This window comes from Symphodus melops (genome assembly GCF_947650265.1).
Source record: "Symphodus melops genome assembly, contig: scaffold_117, whole genome shotgun sequence".
NCBI lineage: Eukaryota > Metazoa > Chordata > Actinopteri > Labriformes > Labridae > Symphodus > Symphodus melops.
This window is the reverse complement of record NW_027636452.1, coordinates 1-14,811: the sequence shown is the minus strand read 5'-3', so window position 1 is coordinate 14,811 and position 14,811 is coordinate 1. Positions and strand designations below refer to the sequence as shown.

At 48.3% G+C, this 14,811-nt stretch overlaps 1 protein-coding gene across 1 annotated transcript; it reads right to left on the bottom strand.

Moving 5' to 3' along the window:
• Positions 1-678: 678 nt before the first annotated feature.
• On the bottom strand, positions 679-14,331 carry LOC306819499 (interleukin-1 receptor accessory protein-like; the record flags this gene model as incomplete). Its single annotated transcript, XM_079373307.1, has 11 exons — positions 679-2,494; positions 3,656-3,799; positions 4,571-4,714; positions 5,755-5,903; positions 6,101-6,230; positions 7,788-7,859; positions 8,145-8,313; positions 8,406-8,631; positions 9,282-9,365; positions 9,548-9,743; positions 14,247-14,331. Coding segments are annotated over 11 exons (1,887 nt in total), but the record flags the coding sequence as incomplete, so codon positions are not given.
• Positions 14,332-14,811: the final 480 nt, after the last annotated feature.

Sequence of the window (14,811 nt, the reverse complement as noted above, 5' to 3'; positions counted from 1 at the left end):
AATGCTAGCATCAAGCTAACGTGACGACTGAGCCTCAGAAATGCTGCTAGCATCACAACAAACTGAACTTTGCTCCTTGATACATTTCTGATCTTAATGTCTAATCTGGAACAAACCTGATTTAATTCATCCAACAAAACAGGATGTCAGAGATCACGTCAGTCAGGGGAAACTTCAGCTTTCAGATTGGTCTTAATGTTTCATATAATCTCACTGTAAAGGCTGAAGAGTCTAATGAAGGCTGGTTTTTTGTACTTTCACGATTTCAGTTCATGTTGTATCAGTTTGATTTTTTGGTCTCTGTATCATGAATGGTTCAAAGAAACATCTCGTATGTAAGTCTGACACCTAGTGTTTAAAATGGGTACTGCAGTCCATATTCTAAACATTGCAGAGAGCTGAGAGTTTCAGTTCACAGTAATTATCTGTAGAGAATGATATTCTTCTTCTTACACGTTATGTGCAATAAAGTATCTATCTATCTATCTATCTATCTATCTATCTATCTATCCATCCATCCATCCATCCATCCATCCATCCATCTATCTATCTATCTATCTATCTATCCATCTAACTATCTATCTATCCATCCATTCATCCATCTATCTGTGCATGTGTGAAGATGCTGTGTTTTTGTGTTTGGGTGCAAATGGAGGACATGAGATGAAAAACACAACAAAAAGGATGATTTGTTTATTTAGAAAATACACTTTAACAATGAAAGAACACAAAACTAAGAGCATGACAAAGTGCAAAATGCATTCATCTAAAATGTAGAAAATCATAAAAAGAGCTAAATATCAGAAGGAATGACAAAAATAACAAAGGGTTAAAAGAACTGTGAACTTGTATTTTCAAACTGATGATAATTGAAAAGTAACCTGTGAAAACCTCTGACCTGAAAGACATGAAACTGTGGAGCTTCTTAGCGCTCTAATATAAAATGGTAAATCTCCCTCTATGCAGATGATATTAGACTCTTTTTCTCAAACACATTTTTATTCCTCTGTGGATCTAACTGATCATTTAACACTTTTAGTGCCACCAAAAAGTCCACTGACTCATATTCAGTGGACTAGTAAAACATAAATCATCACATATCAGTAATACTGATAAGCACATTATTTAAAGGTCACATATTCTGCTTCACCATGTGAATCAGACTGGGGACTCGAACATGTCTTTACTCTACAAACTGATGATGACAGAAGTCCATCCTCTCCATCTTCTGCCTGAAAACCTCATTTTCCCTTCATGACATCACAAAGGGCAGTAGCCCCTCCCCCGGGTGGGAGACACTCCCACAGCTAGGTGTTCTGGGGAACTCTGAGATGTATTTAAAGTGGTTAAAGAGGAGAATATGTGACCCTTAAAACCTGAGCAGTCTTTTTATTAAACATTGTAAATACTGAAGATAGAGGCTGCTATGCTATGATAACGTTAGCTGAAAACAGTGTCGGACCAAAGTGCAACTCAGGTGATCAAGACGATGACCATCAAAACAAACTTGACAGTTCTTCCAAACCCAGCAGCTGGACCCCCGAGAGGGATCCGTACGCTCGACTTCACACAGAGAACATGAACGGATTGTGTGCAGATGAAAAGTGATGTCATGATTGACGGGATGGTAATGAAATGCCTTTAGGTGCTCCCAGACCTTCACCAGCTCAGACCTGATCCTGGTCCTTTGGGTGAGTCGTTCTGAAGATCTCTCTCTCCTGTTTTTGTTGCTACAACACAACAAGCCCTGATTGATTGAAATGACTTGCAACCACGCCACCTAGTGTTAGACAGTGACATAAATGTGTCAAAACTTTACATTATTTCAAGCATCTGTCAGTGAGCACTTTACAGTACAAGGCTAACGTAATGTAGCTTACAGCTAATCTCCTTCTTCAGACCCTTTTTTGATGTCTAGTCATTAAATTCAGTCTTTTAACTCCTTAATGGCGTGCGGCGCCATCCTCCGGTCAGGAGCCTGTTCTCCTCTAACATGGAACCTGATGTCACGCTGCACAGTTGAGGACTTGGTGCGTCTCTTTGACCGTGTTGGTAACGAGTCCTGACTGTAACTTTGTGCTGTTCTGACTGAGCAGCCTCAACAGGCCCCCCTCCTCCTTCCTGCTCCCCGCCTCCTTCCTGCTCCCCCCCTCCTTCCTGCTCCCCCCCTCCTTCCTGCTGCTGACCCTCCTCACAGGTAGCTCCACCCTCAGCCTCTTCCAGAAACGAGACGACAGCTCCTTTGACTTGTCCCCCTGCCATCGGACCAGCGCCAGGGCCATCCTGGCTCTCCTCAGCTCCCTAACCCAGACGTGCCTCTGGACCTGCTTGTACTGGACCAGGATCACCCGCAGGTGCCCGCCCCGAGCCATGCCGTCGATGCCGGCATTGAGCTCCAGCAGAGCCTGGGAGCCCTGAGAGGCATAGCCCGGGCTAATGACCACCAGGACGCGCCTGCTACGAGCCACGAAGCTCAGAGTCTCATCTGTGATGGCTGCAGAGAGAGAGGAGGGAGAATGAAGGATGGATGAAGTCTGTGTCTTCTATTTCTACAATTTCCCTTCTCTGATTGTTGTAGTTCAGGTGTATGTAGAGCTGTAGTTCAGGTGTATATAGAGCTGTAGTTCAGGTGTGTATAGAGCTGTAGTTCAGGTGTATGTAGAGCTGTAGTTCAGGTGTATATAGAGCTGTAGTTCAGGTGTATATAGAGCTGTAGTTCAGGTGTGTATAGAGCTGTAGTTCAGGTGTATATAGAGCTGTAGTTCAGGTGTATATAGAGCTGTAGTTCAGGTGTGTATAGAGCTGTAGTTCAGGTGGGTATAGAGCTGTAGTTCAGGTGTATATAGAGCTGTAGTTCAGGTGTGTATAGAGCTGTAGTTCAGGTGTATATAGAGCTGTAGTTCAGGTGTATGTAGAGCTGTAGTTCAGGTGTGTGTAGAGCTGTAGTTCAGGTGTGTGTAGAGCTGTAGTTCAGGTGTATATAGAGCTGTAGTTCAGGTGTATATAGAGCTGTAGTTCAGGTGTATGTAGAGCTGTAGTTCAGGTGTATGTAGAGCTGTAGTTCAGGTGTGTGTAGAGCTGTAGTTCAGGTGTGTATAGAGCTGTAGTTCAGGTGTATATAGAGCTGTAGTTCAGGTGTATATAGAGCTGTAGTTCAGGTGTATATAGAGCTGTAGTTCAGGTGTATATAGAGCTGTAGTTCAGGTGTATATAGAGCTGTAGTTCAGGTGTATATAGAGCTGTAGTTCAGGTGTATATAGAGCTGTAGTTCAGGTGTGTGTAGAGCTGTAGTTCAGGTGTATATAGAGCTGTAGTTCAGGTGTATATAGAGCTGTAGTTCAGGTGTATATAGAGCTGTAGTTCAGGTGTGTGTAGAGCTGTAGTTCAGGTGTATATAGAGCTGTAGTTCAGGTGTATGTAGAGCTGTAGTTCAGGTGTATATAGAGCTGTAGTTCAGGTGTGTGTAGAGCTGTAGTTCAGGTGTGTATAGAGCTGTAGTTCAGGTGTATATAGAGCTGTAGTTCAGGTGTGTGTAGAGCTGTAGTTCAGGTGTGTATAGAGCTGTAGTTCAGGTGTATATAGAGCTGTAGTTCAGGTGTATATAGAGCTGTAGTTCAGGTGTATATAGAGCTGTAGTTCAGGTGTGTGTACTCACTCCCTCCCGGCAGACTGTCTCTGTCAAAGATGCACACGGTGTATCCGAGGTCATTCTCCAGAACGTTCCTCAGAGTGGACAAAACAAACTGCTCCTCTTCGCTGTTCCTCGCATACGAGATGTAAATGTCGTACTCCTTATCATCTGTACACACACACACACACACACACACACACACACACACACACACCCACACACACACACACACACGTTATTTTTTCACTTTGTTATCTTTTTTGAAAATCAGGTCAAAACATCTCTAAACTTCCCCAGTCTAAGTTTCGATCGTTACCACAGGAAGTCGCTGAGTGGACGTGTGACTCACATCCTGTTTGTGTTTTTTGCTGAGTTTGATGTAAAGCTGTTAAATCCTCTGAAACTAGAGGTGTTCTATACGCAGGCTGACGAGCGCTCCTGGGAGTGATTTCAAAACGTTTGACCTGGAGATACGCAACATTTCACCCAGGTGTCAAAACTACAAAATGACCGTTTATAAAAAATAAGGGTGATAAGTAAAAAGTTATGATCAGTTTGTAGTTTTACTGGCGTGCAGAGCGCGGAGCAGCGAGAGTTGAAGCATCTGGCAGAAGTCTGCTGGCAGCTTGTCTGAAGAAGTGACTCCACAGACTCCAGGTTTAATAATCTAAATGCTCCGCCCGCAGCCAGACACCAAACCTCCTCGTTAAAGACCTGCGATTTAGTGTCACCATATAAAAAGTGAAGACGTGAAGGTGAGACGGCAGATTTTTTTGTTACCTGGCAACAAGAAAGCAGCAGTTTTATAGCTGAGAGTTTGGGATGATAGAAAATCTGTTTACAGCTCCCACTTAAATCCAGAGGTTAGTTTAACCAGCTTCATGCGACGGTCCAATCAGAGAGACAGAATACGGACCGGAGGGGTCACCTGACGCTCACCTGTGTGCCGCTCGTCGGTGCCGAACCACGAGCGATAGAGCAGCAGCAGCTCGAGCCAGAAGACGTGATAGACGACGAAGAGGAGCAGCATGAGGACCAGAGTGACACTGAGACCGCAGCCCAGCTCCACGGAGGGCAGGGACACTGCACACACACACACACACACACACACACACACACACACACACACACACACACACACACACACACACACACACACACACACACGACTTTGATACAACACTATAATAGAAACAAAGCATTACACTGACACCTGTATGACTTAATTAACCCCTTCACAGCCACACGGTTAAACTTGTTCTGACTCGTCTTCAACACAAAAACAAACAAAGAAAAAAAACAAAACTTTTCTTTGGTGAACTCGTGTTTTTATTTGTTTTCTTTTGGACGCCACGACGACACGGGCGTGAAATGTCACCAAGACTAAAGTTTTGACCCAAACAGGTTTTTGAGTGTGTGACGGGTTCTGAACATGAACCCGTGCATCACAGCGAGGGAGGGGAACAGCAGTGAGGTCATCACGAGGTAAACCCGGAGCCTGCAGGAAGAGAGGGAAACGCTGTGACGCAGCCTGAACATACATGTATGTTACATGTATGTTACATGTATGTTACATGTATGACTGTAGATAAAAGGTCAGTTTAGCCTTCAGTAAACGAGCATTGAGCTCGTCATAGTAGGTTAATAAACTCACAACATGGTTATTATACTCGATAATAACAATACTAATAAAAGTAAGAATTTTTTTTTTTTAAATACTTGAAAAATTAGAGATCAAAATTAGAGAACAATTAATTAACACTGATTTATTCTGGAATATTTTTCTTTCCATTTCTGAACAATGAAAACACAAAGATGTCAGAATAAATCAGTCAGTGCTTTAAATTAATTATGTGTATTTTTTTGGGGCACTTACTCTTCCCTCTCTCGCTCCGCCTCGCTCGTCCTTTCTGTCTCTCTCTCTCAGAGCGTGCTCACAGGCATGATTGTGATTGGATCATCAGGATCAGATCAGTAACCAGCAGTGCTGACATCATCCAATTACAGAGTATTGATTGGCTCAACATGTCATGTCTGTTCCAACGGCTCCGAGGTGGTTAAAGGAGCAGTATGTAACTCTGCCCCCTGGTGTTTAAAAGCAGTACTGCAGTCTGTTTGCTCACCCTCCTCCTCCAGCTGAGCTCTGCGGGTGCTGAAGCCTCGCTCGTTCCTCACCGAGCAGTTAAACTCTCTCTTCAGGTCGTCGGACTGGAAGTCTTTGATCAGCAGCACGCTCTCCATCGTGCGGTCGCCGAAGTCGTAACTCACCTGACTGTAAACACACACACACACACACACACACACACACACACAGTCAGCAGGAGAACATGGAGGACTTGATTCAGGGCTGCATGTGACATCATAAAGAAGAAGAATGAGTTTATTAAAGGAGCAGGCTGCAGCGCCGCCCCCTGGTGTTTAAAATGGGCACTGCAGCCTAAATGTGCTGTCTGGTACTTTTCTTCACACCTGGTGATTTTGGAGAATCTGTGATGGTCCGGGAGTTTATCCAGCGTCTTCCCATCGACCGTCCACCAGATGTCCCACGGAGACTCCAGGTACGGGAACAGACCTCTGCACGCCAGACGCACCTCCGTGTCTGAGTGACATCACACATCACATCTTGTACAAACACTGAGCAGAGAACAGCATCAGTCTGTGTAATCTCACACAGAATGACCACGGAGAAATGATTTCCACAACAACACGATGACGTGGAGACGAGTGAACCATCGACACTTCTGAGAACTGATCTGATCTACAACACAGGACGTGTGTGTGTGTGTGTGTGTGTGTGTGTGTGTGTACAGGACGTGTGTGTGTGTGTGTGTGTGTGTGTGTGTGTGTGTACAGGACGTGTGTGTGTGTGTGTGTGTGTGTGTACAGGACGTGTGTGTGTACATGAACACGCTCCTCCTGCTTCTTTAATTCTGTCCGGACGTTTTAACTCTCTGACTGTTGAATCTCGTCCGAGTCGCTCACGACAGAAACACACCTGAGGCTGTGAGGACGCAGGTGACCACAGTGGGAGGAGTCACTGTCACTGCGAGCGTCACCTTCGTGTTACAGCGGGATTCATTCTTCCAGTTGTTGTTAAACGTGACGATGTTCTCAGATTTCTCTCCGACAGAACGCCAAGATAAAAAGAGGACATGGTGGATTAATGCAGACTTCTGCAGTGGGCGGGGCTTCTGGGGCCGATGAGCCCAGGAGGAGGGGCATGTCCACCATCGATGTATCGTATCCACCTCCAGCAGGACGACGCACTGATTTCTCCGCCCAGCAGGGACTCAAGTCAACACACGGATCAATAACGACAGCGTCCGCCTCATGGGAAACACGATGAACTGTTTAAGGTCAGAGGACTGAAATGATTCTGTGCGTCTGAGCCGGGGAGTTGATGTCGATCATCTTGGCCGTGTGACAGTGAATAAACACGAGCAAATCGGCGTTTTGTTTCTGATCAATATCACATTACTGCAGTGAAGGCTTCTGCTGGACCGCTCCATCACCATGACAACCGTATCCCTCATCAACATCCTCTGAGTGTCATCTGCACTGATCAATGTGTCTGCTGCCTCATCGCAGCGCCAGATAAGTGTCCGGATGTTTGTTCTCGTGGTGAAGAAATTAAAGGTCAAATATTTAAAATCCTCTCCTCTCCATGTTCTTCTATTTAAAAACACATATCGCAGAATTACCCAGAATCCTCTCCTCCATGTCCCTCCAACATGTGTCTCTTGTCTGTCTACAAACCCCCCAATGATGAGAAAAGTCCATCCTCCCCGTCCATGTGTGCTCAAACAGGCCGTTTGGAGATGTTCCCTTCATGACATCACAAAAGGCAGTAGCCCCTCCCCTTCATGACATCACAAAGGGCAGTAGCCCCTCCCCTTCATGACATCACAAAGGGCAGTAGCCCCTCCCCCAGGTGGGTGACACTCCCACAGCTAGGTGTTTGTTCTGCCCTCTGAGTCTGCCTTCTCACCGTAAACAATAGGACATGGAGCCAGAGAGCAGCGAGTACACCCGAGCCCTTCCAGAGAGGGGGCGTGGTCAGACACAGCTCATTTACATATTTAAAGCTACAGAAGCGTTCTATGGTATCGTTTGTATCTTATGGTAGCACGTCATCAGACAGTGTGTTTCCTGTTACCTTGTTTGACACTGAAGATCTGGTCTTTGGCTGGGTTCAGGATGGCGGGCAGCTTGGACACACTGGACGGATCTGAGAGAAGAAACCAGCTGGTGTTAAACATTTCTGTAAGCAGCAGCAGCATTAGCTGTAACATTAGCTGTAACATTAGCTGTAGTATTAGCTGTAGCATTAGCTGTAGTATTAGCTGTAGTATTAGCTGTAGCATTAGCTGCAGCATTAGCTGTAGTATTAGCTGTAGCATTAGCTGTAGTATTAGCTGTAGCATTAGCTGTAGCATTAACTGTAGTATTAGCTGTAGTATTAGCTGTAGCTTTAGCTGTAGCATTAGCGGTAGCATTAGCGCGGCTCTCTCACAGACTGCGGTGACGTTGATGCTCCGGCTGAAGTTCAGGGTCTGGCCCCTCCTCTGGTAGTAGACCGTGCAGTAATATAAACCTCTGTACGGAATCAGCATGAGGTGAAACTGCAGACCGGTTCCTGTCTGCTTACGGTCCGTGTTCCAGAACGGATACTCTGCACACCGCTGACGCACAGAGGACAGGAGGAGACGGGCGGACAGGTTACAATCACTGTTGGTGTATCTGAGAGTCGTGTGTCTTTGGACGAGCGTGTTACCGAAGTCTCCGGCGTCTCGTGGTACCAGCTGACGGTCGGCGTGCTGTCGTTCGTCCTGGTGACCTCCTGCAGGTCGGGACACTGCAGCAGCTTCCCCTCCTGCAGCGGGATGACCACCTGACTCGTTTCCCCCGCCACCGGGAGCTGGCATGCGTTTCCACGGGCGACCTCGTCACGCAGCAAGACAGTGAGACGCATGGCGATCTTACTGCAGGACGACCTGTTGCTGCAGAGAAGACAGGAAGAGACAGTTTAAGAGAAGTGTGTGTGTGTGTGTGTGTGTGTGTGTGTGTGTGTGTGTGTGCGTGTGTGTGTGTGTGTGTGTGTGTGTGTGTGTGTGTGTGTGTGTGTGTGTGTGTGTGTGTGTGTGTGTGTGTGTGTGTGACAAGCAGCTCGGTTTATGAAGAGCAGCTGAAGCTCTCAGTCAGACCAGGACCCTGCACTGATTAAAGCTGGAGCTGGGTGATCTCTGATCCCGTTGGCGGGTGTCACATGGCGGTCTGGACCGAGTCCAGCTGACGGGTCAAATCTGAGCTCCTGTAATCCTGTGAGGCGCGCGGCAGCACATCTTCACACGCTGTGGAAGCCACTCTGGCTGATTAGGAGGCTGAGGGAGGAAACGCAGCGAGCAGCAGATACACAGCTGAGCTCGCTCTTTCTTTGGCTCCGCCCCTCATCTGCTGAAGGGACACATTCAGCGTGGCGTTGGTGCAGCGAGCATGTGACGCCTTTAAACTTTCAAAGAAGAAGAAGCTCTTTACTCGTTTTCTTAAGATGATTCGACGTGTCGGTCGATTTGTGTGGATGTGACACAGCTGTGTGTGTGTGTGTGTGTGTGTGTGTGTGTGTGTGTGTGTGTGTGTGTGTGTGTCTTACCGCAGCATGCAGATGTAGAGTCCGGCGTCGCTCGAGGCGGCCGGCTGCAGCCACAGTCGCTCTCGTTCTTTGCTGAGTCTGCGGCTGCAGAGAGAAACACGTCACATAAGATTCAATCAGAACTCTGCGATGTGTTCAGGGACCCTCTGCGATGTGTTCAGGGACCCTCTGCGATGTGTTCAGGGACCCTCTGCGATGTGTTCAGGGACCCTCCAACACGGCAGGTCCCTGAGCCTCTAGTGGCCACAGGACAAACGTGGTCGTACCTGTATGAGATGGGGTGCTCCAGGTCCTGACCCTCGGGGACGTGGTACCAGAAGAGGTTGTGTCCGGTGCTCTGCGTGGACGAGTAGTTGTAGACGGACGGATGAGAGAACAGAGGACAGGACAGCCAGCCGGCGTCCCCCTCCACCACCGAGACCGCCCCCCCACTGGACTCCCCCCAGTCATAACATGTGAGGTCTGAGGAAGGAAGGTTAAAAGGTTAGGAACTCACCATGAGTGTCTATAAGCTCTCTGATTGGCTGACTGATCACAGAGTCAGAGAGCAGCTCTCTGATTGGTCCTTTAATAATGATGAACAGAGTGAGCTGACGGGGGACGTCTCTCTCTGTCTCTGTCTGTCTGGGTCTGGGTCGGGGTCTGGGTCTGGGTCGGGTCCAGGCTCTTCATGCGTCTCTGATTGAGAGTTTTTATGTGAGAATCAAACATGGTTAAGTGTCCTTATTACACCTCCAGCTGCATGAAGGACTCTCTGCACTGAGAGCAGGTCAGATCCATCTGAACCCAGACTGGATCTGAGACCAGACTTGATCTGAGTCCAGACTGGATCTGAGACCAGACTAGATCTGAGTCCAGACTGGATCTGAGACCAGACTGGATCTGAGACCAGACTGGATCTGCAGGACCAAAATGATCTCTACAGGACCAGAATGATCTGTGCAGGACAGGAATGATCCCTGTAGGACCAGAATGATCCCTGCAGGACCAGAATGATCTGTGCAGGACCAGAATGATCCCTGCAGGACCAGAATGATCTGTGCAGGACCAGAATGATCCCTGCAGGATCAGAATGATCTGTGCAGGACCAGAATGATCCCTGCAGGACCAGAATGATCTGTGCAGGACCAGAATGATCTCTACAGGACTAGAATGATTTGTGCAGGACCACAATGATCTGTGCAGGACCACAATGATCTGTGCAGGACCAGAATGATCTGTGCAGGACCAGAATGATCCCTGTAGGACCAGAATGATCCCTGCAGGACCAGAATCAGGAGCCAGACACGAGTTAGAGTCAGATAGATGTGTCTCTGTCAGCGTCCCTGATGAACACGCTCAGCTAACAAGCAGATCCATCATGACACACAGTCAGTCAGCTTCCTGCCATCGTCTCTCCTGATTGGACGAGGGAATACACCTTGAACAGGCATGCCTCACGTTGCCATGGTGATTTTGGAGGCTGTCTGTCTCTCTCTCTCTCTCTCTCTGTCTCTCTCTCTCTCTCATTTCAGACATTGAATCAACTAAATGATCATAGAGGCTGTTCAGGAACATAAACAGTGTGTACATGAACAACATGTATGTAACATGTATGTAACATGTATGTAACATGTATGTAACATGCTGGAGGCCTCTTCACGTCCACAGTCTCAGTCAAGTGTAGGACACTTTCCCCCCTGCTGGCTCCCTGGGACCTGAACCCTGAACGCTGGATTAATGGAGGCTGTGCCCCTTCTCTGTGTGTGTGTGTGTGTGTGTGTGTGTGTGTGTGTGTGTGTGTGTGTGTGTGTGTGTGTGTGTGTGTGTGTGTGTTGGTAATTGACCTGTCAGGTTTTACCAGATGGAGTATTAGTCTTTCTATTAAAACCCTCTCCAACATCCATCCACCTCCTCTTCCTCCTTCCTTCACTCTCCATCCATCCATCTACAGTAATACCTTCAACACCCCCCCCCCCCCACACACACACACACACACACACACACACACACCACACACACACACACACACACCTCCTCACACACACACACACACACACACACACACACACACACACACCACACACACACACACACACACCTCCTCACACACACACACACACACACACACACACCTCCTCACACACACACACACACACACACACACACACACACACACACACACACACACACCTCCTCACACACACACACACACACACACACACACACACACACACACACACACACACACCTCCTCACACTCATGTTATCCATCCAGCCACAACGGCCTGCTGTGACTCCGACAGTCTCATTCAGGCTGTTCGCTTCAGAGACCAGCTTCTTCTTAAAGCACCAAACAGGTGAACTACAGCATCACCTGTGAGTCTGTCTCCTCTCAGACAGGTGAACTACAGCATCACCTGTGAGCCTGTGTCTCCTCTCAGACAGGTGAACTACAGCATCACCTGTGAGTCTGTCTCCTCTCAGACAGGTGAACTACAGCATCACCTGTGAGCCTGTCTCCTCTCAGACAGGTGAACTACAGCATCACCTGTGAGCCTGTCTCCTCTCAGACAGGTGAACTACAGCATCACCTGTGAGCCTGTCTCCTCTCAGACAGGTGAACTACAGCATGGATCACCTGTGAGCCTGTCTCCTCTCAGACAGGTGAACTACAGCATCACCTGTGAGCCTCGGTCTCCTCTCAGACAGGTGAACTACAGCATCACCTGTGAGTCTGTCTCCTCTCAGACAGGTGAACTACAGCATCACCTGTGAGCCTGTCTCCTCTCAGACAGGTGAACTACAGCATCACCTGTGAGCCTGTCTCCTCTCAGACAGGTGAACTACAGCATCACCTGTGAGCCTGTCTCCTCTCAGACAGGTGAACTACAGCATCACCTGTGAGCCTCGGTCTCCTCTCAGACAGGTGAACTACAGCATGGATCACCTGTGAGCCTCGGTCTCCTCTCAGACAGGTGAACTACAGCATCACCTGTGAGCCTCTGTCTCCTCTCAGACAGGTGAACTACAGCATCACCTGTGAGCCTCTGTCTCCTCTCAGACAGGTGAACTACAGCATGGATCACCTGTGAGCCTCGGTCTCCTCTCAGACAGGTGAACTACAGCATGGATCACCTGTGAGCCTGTCTCCTCTCAGACAGGTGAACTACAGCATGGATCACCTGTGAGCCTCGGTCTCCTCTCAGACAGGTGAACTACAGCATGGATCACCTGTGAGCCTGTCTCCTCTCAGACAGGTGAACTACAGCATGGATCACCTGTGAGCCTCGGTCTCCTCTCAGACAGGTGAACTACAGCATGGATCACCTGTGAGCCTCGGTCTCCTCTCAGACAGGTGAACTACAGCATGGATCACCTGTGAGCCTCGGTCTCCTCTCAGACAGGTGAACTACAGCATGGATCACCTGTGAGCCTCGGTCTCCTCTCAGACAGGTGAACTACAGCATGGATCACCTGTGAGCCTCGGTCTCCTCTCAGACAGGTGAACTACAGCATGGATCACCTGTGAGCCTGTCTCCTCTCAGACAGGTGAACTACAGCATGGATCACCTGTGAGCCTGTCTCCTCTCAGACAGGTGAACTACAGCATGGATCACCTGTGAGCCTCGGTCTCCTCTCAGACAGGTGAACTACAGCATGGATCACCTGTGAGCCTCGGTCTCCTCTCAGACAGGTGAACTACAGCATGGATCACCTGCAGATTAAAGTCAGGGTGGCTCATTCCCTCCTGATTCAGATTCTGGTGTAAACTGTCTTTAGGTCCTGACAGACATTAATAACTCAGGTTCTCTGAAAAGGAACAAAGTAAATCCATCATCTGGATCAGTTTGTAAGTCTGTAAAAACTTCAACCAATGTCTGCCACGAGGTACCAATCTGATGGACCAATCACAGGCCTCCCTGTCTCCCTGCTCTCTGATGAACCAATCACAGCCTCCCTGTCTCCTTGCTCTCTGATGAACCAATCACAGGCCTCCCTGTCTCCCTGCTCTCTGATGAACCAATCACAGGCCTCCCTGTCTCCCTGCACTCTGATGAACCAATCACAGGCCTCCCTGTCTCCCTGCTCTCTGATGGACCAATCACAGGTCTCCCTGTCTCCCTGCTCTCTGATGAACCAATCACAGGCCTCCCTGTCTCCCTGCACTCTGATGAACCAATCACAGGCCTCCCTGTCTCCCTGCTCTCTGATGAACCAATCACAGGCCTCCCTGTCTCCCTGCACTCTGATGAACCAATCACAGGCCTCCCTGTCTCCCTGCTCTCTGATGGACCAATCACAGGTCTCCCTGTCTCCCTGCTCTCTGATGAACCAATCACAGGCCTCCCTGTCTCCCTGCTGGCCATTCACAGTACTGCAACAGAAAATCAAAGAAGTCAATAATAAATCTCATGTTTGTAGTTGTTTAAATGTTTGTAGCTTCCTGAAGATGAATTTACGGATCATTAAACATTCAGACTGAAAATGTTTCTGCAGCTTGTTGGTGAAAAAAAAAAAAAAATGAATTCCCCGAAGGATTCTTTCAATTTGAGATAATGTTATTCACCCACATCCCATTAACTCCATCCTCCTCTTCCTCCTCTCACTATCCATCCTCCTCTTCCTCCTCTCACTATCCATCCTCCTCCAAACCGACCCCCCCCCCCCACACACACACACACACACACTCAGACAGCGTTACAAATGACCCTCCTCTCTCCGGAACCATCCATTCCTCGTCCCCCGGGGCGAGGGCTTCGGCTTTTAATTAACCCGCTTTCTGCAGAGCGCCACCAAAACGAGCAGCGCTCCCTTCCTCCCCCTCCCAGGTTCACCGTGTGGAGCCTCGTCTTCATCGTTCACATGTTTCTATTTCACCGCACACGCAGGAGCGCGACCTCTGAGCGCTCAAGGTCACACACACGACGTGTGAGCCTTTGTTTTCAGGTCCACCTCCATGCCGTCTCTGATCTGGTCTCCTACCTGGTGGCTGGCTCGATTGGCTGACAGTCGGCGTGACCCGAGCATCACGATGAAGAGGACGGCGAAGACGGAGACGGTGGTCGCCCTGCGGAGAGACGGAGACGAGACCAAAAATAAAGTTACTGGACTCAAAGCTCTTTAAGCGACTGCTGTGTGTGTGTGTGTGTGTGTGTGTGTGTGTGTGTGTGTGTGTGTGTGTGTGTGTGTGTCTCTGTGTGTGTGTGTGAGAGAACTTTGTCTCTTCCTCTTAAAATGAAACACAGATTCGATTTGGTTGAAATATTTCATGAAGAGTTTTAAATGTTCTCTTAGTTTGAAGGAAACGTTCAGACAGGAAGTGAAGGTCCGCCTCAAAGGTTTCCAGAGAAGAAGAGTCTGTGTGTAGCCCCGCCCCTCCACAGATCTGCTCGTTAAAGGAGATGAGATAGAGCGATGATCTCCACCTCTCACTTCTCTTTATGTGAACACAAAAAAATCTAATCATGTCCAACAACTAAAAAAAAACTGTTAAACTGAACGCTCACATATTACCCAGAATCCTCTGCTCCATGTCCCTCTAACTTGT